The sequence below is a fragment of the Bufo bufo genome, chromosome 8, assembly GCF_905171765.1.
Source record: "Bufo bufo chromosome 8, aBufBuf1.1, whole genome shotgun sequence".
NCBI lineage: Eukaryota > Metazoa > Chordata > Amphibia > Anura > Bufonidae > Bufo > Bufo bufo.
The window spans coordinates 11,135,673-11,142,048 of NC_053396.1; the positions used below are offsets into that span (position 1 = coordinate 11,135,673).

At 40.4% G+C, this 6,376-nt stretch overlaps 1 protein-coding gene across 1 annotated transcript; it reads left to right on the forward strand.

Moving 5' to 3' along the window:
• Positions 1–4,596: 4,596 nt before the first annotated feature.
• On the forward strand, positions 4,597–5,520 carry LOC120977566 (olfactory receptor 1361-like). The gene has a single exon (XM_040405561.1). It carries the CDS (start codon positions 4,597–4,599, stop codon positions 5,518–5,520), a length of 924 nt encoding a protein of 307 aa, XP_040261495.1.
• The last annotated feature ends 856 nt before the right edge of the window (positions 5,521–6,376 follow it).

Consider the following 6,376-nt stretch of genomic DNA (forward strand, 5'->3'; position numbering starts at 1 on the left):
GAGTGGTAGCTGTTATCTAATCATTGCAATTAATTGTATTTTAAAAATATTTGGTCTCCAAATAATATTTTTATACAATAGCTTTATCAAATTTTCCATAAAAGAGGTACAACATTGTGACATTCTGGGTAAAAGAAGATACTATGAAGTTGATGACATCTACTGTATAAAACTAATCCCAGCTGTCCTATCAGAGTCTAGGACTATAATAAAGGTAGAGGTCCATAAACTGAGGACCAACAGTAGTAAAAAAAAAAAAACAAGCTTAAACCTCGGACTAAAAGAGGAAGACAAGAAAGAGGTGGAAAGGAAGCTTTGGGTGGGTGAGGGCAGGAATAAGATCATGATGAACCCGTGGAACACCCAGCAGAGTTGTCACAATGACATTACAGCAGCTAAGAAGGTATAGGTCCTCCAACGTTCATAGATTTTTTCAAAACTCTTAAGGGTGCTCTGCGACAAGGCTGTTTTTCATCAATCACATAGTAGTCCATTTGCCTCTTGACTTCAGACAAGTCAAATGTCTACTGCTTCCAAGTTCTCGCTATGGTCTGGTGGCAAGAAAGAAGTGAGGTAAAAGTTACTGCTAACTAGGAGACACTTCTAGTTTTATGGAAGTGTTTCACCCATGGGTTTCGAGATGAGTTTTGTTAGGTCCACAATTGAGGGGCATTGCTCCTGGGGACACACATTCGAGGTATCAAGTTGATGGCTAGCCGGGTACAGCATAGGCAATGCAGACTGTCACTAAAAACCAGCGTAAAAGTACCTTGTATGAAGTTTCTAACATTGGTGTGTTTATAGAGCTACAGCCAGTGCGTCCCTCAATCTGTAGCTACTAGGTATTAGGAAGTGAGGAGCCCAAAATATTCCTCCAATCCAAAAGCATAAGGGTGCAAAACCCAGATGTTGATAAATGAGATTAAAGAGTTTGAATTAATCAGGAGTAAGTGGGTGAGAGTGGCGTCAATTTTCAAAGGATGGGGGGTCAATGGTAAATGTAGTGACGTGTTTTCGAGATGTGAATCTGTTAAAAGATTTATTTAAAGATATGGAAAAAGCCCATGTGATGGGAGTTGATAATCCTTCTACAACATTGGAAAGGGGCAAATCCCATTCAAGGTAAGAAAGTGGAAAATAAGTCACCTATATACTTTTAATAGCCATAGGCCAAAAGCTCATTTGGTTAACAGCGATTCTTTCCCCCCTTGGTGGAAGAATAGGAACGATTAAAAAATTGTTAGAGACTATTGATCACGTGCTCTGGATGGTTTCAGCTGGTGCCCCTAATGAACATACTGTCGATGAAAGCCATATGTGCAGATTCAGTAATTGCATTTCACATCTCATAGCTTTGGCTCCTAAATAAGACACTGGGGAGAATGTAACGCTATATAATATAGCACCGATTTCTCCGTAGAGGCAGAATGTGCTAAACAGCAGGTTTGACTGCAAAGGGTGTAGATTGCTTTGTTCTCTTTCTGGTGGTTACCTTCGGAACCATCCCAGGTAGGTGGCTGGAGACAAATTAATGTGGGAATCAGATGAACATCTGACCCAATTGAAAAACTTTATCTGCCAATCCCTATTATAACTACAATTGTGGAGTATAAAGGGTAATCAGACTGAGGACGAGAGATGAGCGAATTTCCGCTTATGAAATTCGTTCACACTTCGTTTGGTGGTAAAAGCAGAATTGCGTTATGGATTCCGTTATAACGGACCATACCTAAATTCTATGACGGAATGCATAATGGAATCCGTCCTGTTTCCATTATGCAGGAGAGGACTCAGGATCAGGAGAGGACTCAGGATCAGGAGAGGACTCAGGATCAGGAGAGGACTCACCTGCATAACGGAAACGGGACGGATCCATTTTGCAGCCCATAGTCTTCTATTATGACGGAATGAATAACGGAATACCTCTAAAGGCATTTAGTCATAGAATTGCGTTATGGTCCGTGGTAACGTAATCCATAACGCAATTCACCTTTTACCAATAAACGAAGTGTGAACGAATTTCAAAATGTGAAATTCGCTCATCTCTACTGAGGACTCCATCATCAAGGATCATTTCATTTTGCCAAGATGAGAAACAATGAGAACCAAGGATTCCTATGAAAACCATTCTAGTCTTAACAGGTCCCTATAGAAACACAGAAACATAGAATGTGTCGGCAGATAAGAACCATTTGGCCCATCTAGTCTGCCCAATATACTGAATACTATGGATAGCCCCCGGCCCTATCTTATATGAAGGATGGCCTTATGCCTATCCCATGCATGCTTACACTCCTTCACTGTATTTGCAGCTGCCACTTCTGCAGGAAGGCTATTCCATGCATCCACTACTCTCTCAGTAAAGTAATACTTCCTGATATTACTTTTAAACCTTTGCCCCTCTAATTTAAAACTGTGTCCTCTTGTAGCAGTTTTTCTTCTTTTAAATATTCTCTCCTCTTTTACCGAGTTGATTCCCTTTATGTATTTAGCAGTTTCTATCATATCCCCTCTGTCTCGTCTTTCTTCCAAGCTATACATGTTAAGGTCCTTTAATATTTCCTGGTAAGTTTTATCCTGCAATCCATGTACCAGTTTAGTAGCTCTTCTCTGAACTCTCTCCAAAGTATCAATATCCTTCTGGAGATATGGTCTCCAGTACTGCGCACAATACTCCAGATGAGGTCTCACTAGTGCTCTGTAGAGCGGCATGAGCGCCTCCCTCTTTCTACTGGTAATGCCTCTCCCTATACACCCAGCATTCTGCTAGCATCTCCTGCTGCTCTATGACATTGTCTGCCTACCTTTAAGTCTTCTGAAATAATGACCCCTAAATCCCTTCCTCAGATACTGAGGTTAGGACTGTATCACTGATTTTATATTCTGCTGTTGGGTTTTTATGCCCCAGGTGCATTATCTTGCACTTATCAACATTAAATTTTAGTTGCCAGATTTTTGACCTTTCCTCTAGTTTTCCTAAATCCTTTTCCATTTAGTGAATCCCTCCAGGAACATCAACCCTGTTACAAATCTTTGTGTCATCAGCAAAAAGACACACCTTACCATCGAGGCCTTCTGCAATTTCGCTGATAAAGATATTAAACAATATGGGTCCCAGAACAGATCCCTGAGGTACCCCACTGGTAACAAGAACATGATCTGAATATACTCCATTGACTACAACCCTCTGTTGTCTGTCCCTCAGCCACTGCCTAATCCATTCAACAATATGGAAGTCCAAGCCCAAAGACTGCAATTTATTGATAAGCCTTCTATGTGGGACAGTATCAAAAGCCTTACTAAAGTCTAGATACGCAATGTCTACTGCACCTCTGCCATCTATAATTTTAGTCACCCAATCAAAAAAATCTATAAGATTAGTTTGGCATGATCTCCCTGAAGTAAACCCATGCTGTTTTTCATCTTTCAATCCATGGGATTTTAGATGTTCCACAATCCTCTCCTTAAGTATGGTTTCCATTAATTTCCCCACTATTGATGTCAGGCTTACTGGCCTATAGTTGCCCGATTCCTCCCTACTACCTTTCTTGTGAATGGGCACAACATTTGCCAATTTCCAATCTTCTGGGACGACTCCTGTTGCCAGTGATTGGTTAAATAAATCTGTTAATGGTTTTGCTAGTTCACCGCTGAGCTCTTTTAAAAGCCTTGGGTGTATCCCATCAGGCCCCTGTGACTTATTTGTATTCATTTTAGACAGCTGACTTAGAACCTCTTCCTCTGTAAAGACACATGCATCAAAAGATTCATTAGTCTTCTTTCCTAACTGAGGTCCTTTTCCTTAATTTTCCTTTGTAAAAACTGAACAGAAGTATTCATTGAGGCAGTCAGCTAGTTCTTTATCTTCTTCCATATACCTTCCTTCTTTTGTTTTTAATTTGGTAATTCCTTGTTTTAGTTTCCTTTTTTCATTTATGTATCTGAAGAATGTCTTATCGCCTTTTTTCACTGACTGAGCTAATTTCTCTTCAGCCTGTGCTTTAGAAGCTCTTATAACTTGTTTGACCTCTCTCTGCCTAATCTTACAAATTTGCCTGTCATCCTCTTTTTTTTTTTTTTATAATTACTAAATGCTATCTTTTTGAGAACCATTGATATCTCATCGAGGTTTCTCTCACACTGCAACACGCTTCATTATATTTGTTGTGAACCTAAATGCAATTGTGAACATAGCTTTAGGCCAACCACGTAGATATTGAACACAGTCTGGTTGGTGTTCAAAATCTATGCATATGTAAGCCATGGACAATAGATGTAGAAAGGGCACATGTATGAACACTCACAAGAAGATCCTCCCAATAAAATTCAAGACATTACTGTTACACAGGAATGAGCAAATTATCGATCCAAGCATTGCAGAAAAACCTATATTCAACCGAATTTTCAGTAGGTCACATATGACTAACATCCTCCCGTACATCAAGCTTAGTTAAGACCTATTGAGCGGGAAAAGAGTTCTCTGTTACCCACAAAACACCCTGCAGCCCCAGAGATATACCCAATCCCTAATTATTTGTCTCTGCAAATTGGTACAGGTAGGTTTCCATAGGAAGGACATTGATAATTGGGCACTGAATGGATGACGTTAATGTGTCAAGTGTCACAGAGTTTTTTCTTCTCGGTCTTTCCCATACCCAAGATCAGAAGATCACACTCTTTGGCGTATTTTTTGTAACATATCTACTTACTCTTCTGGGCAATTCACTAATTATTCTCGTCACAACCAGAGATCGGATTATGGACTCTCCCATGTACTTCTTCCTCGGGAACCTTTCCTTTGTCGACCTTTGTTTCAGCTCCGTAACGGCTCCGCTCATGTTGGCCAATCTTCTTCGGGACAGGAAGACCATCACCTTTAAAGGATGCATGAGCCAGATGTTCTTTTTGTTCTGCACTGCCAGCATGGAGTGCTTTGTCCTGGCCGTCATGGCTTACGACAGACTGGTTGCCATCAGCAATCCCCTTCGTTACCTACAGGTCATGAACAAGAAGACATGTGTGGGTCTCATCATATCCTCCTGGATATGTAGCTGGTTACATTCTCTTCTACACATCTGTATTGTTTCTTCCATGAATTTCTGTGGGCCAAACATGATTCACGAGCACTTCTGTGACCTGCCTCCCTTGCTCGCTTTGTCATGCTCAGATACGTCAAAATATGATCTCTTGGTGTTTACAGAAGGTTCTTTGGTTGCAATGAGTCCCTTTGTCTTTGTAATGGTCTCCTATTGTAGGATCCTCAAAATCATTTTAATGCTGCGTTCATCCTCTGGAAGATATCAAGCTTTCTCCACTTGTTCTTCACACTTAACCTCAGTTGCCCTTTTCTTCGGTACTGTCTTTTTCACGTATTTCCGTCCATCCTCGTCAAATTCAGTTGAAGACGACAGGTCGGTGACCGTTGTGTACTCTATCCTTACTCCTCTTCTCAACCCTTTTATTTATAGTCTAAGGAACAAGCAAGTGAAGGACTCTCTTAAGAAGATTTTACTCATGTAGTGACTCAAGCCAAGAGGTCCTTAGTTGTAGTCAAGCCGTTATAACAACCATTTGCTCCCCATGTCGCAACGTTTTAGCCGAGCACAAAAAGAGGGGAAAAACTCATAGTAAACAAAATAATATTTCTTAAAGAAATAGGGACCTCCTCGAAAGAAGGAATATCGCAGGTCCACATCAACAATGGTTGCTGAAGCTGGAAAAATAATACTTTACCTGGGTTTGGCAGTACAAACTTTTCATTCTTAGGAGGTGGCATAAAAGATCTTTAAAACGGGTAGGACATTTACTGGATTGCGGACATACTCCAGTATTTTATACTATGACACCCTTGTGACAGAGTAGTCCCTCGCAGACAAGGGTGCATGGAATAATGCAAAATATGTATGTGAACACAACTAGCAGCCAAATTAAAGGGCATCTCCATCTGATTATTGCCGTATACTACTGGGTAATCATATACAGTGATCCCTCAAGCTACAATATTAGTTGGTTCCAGGACGACCATTGTAAGTTGAGTAATTGGTTCCAAAGCCCCAAAATGTCATCCAAGATAAGAGAAAATGAAGATTTAAGAAAAATAAGCAGATAACTAAGACTGATAAAACAAGTCCTTACATATTACAGTCAGAAATATCTGCTAACCAGCAACTAGTACAGCTATTTTACCAGAGAAGTAGCCTTGATTGGTTGGATCCGAGTCTGTGACATTGTATGTTGAGTCTAGTTTCAACTTACGATGGGCCAGAAAAGACCATTGTGTTTTGAAAATATTGTATCCTGAGGCCATTGTATCTTGAGGGATCACTGTAATGGTTTGCTCCCTTCACCTAGTATCATACTGTAGCACTGGGTACAT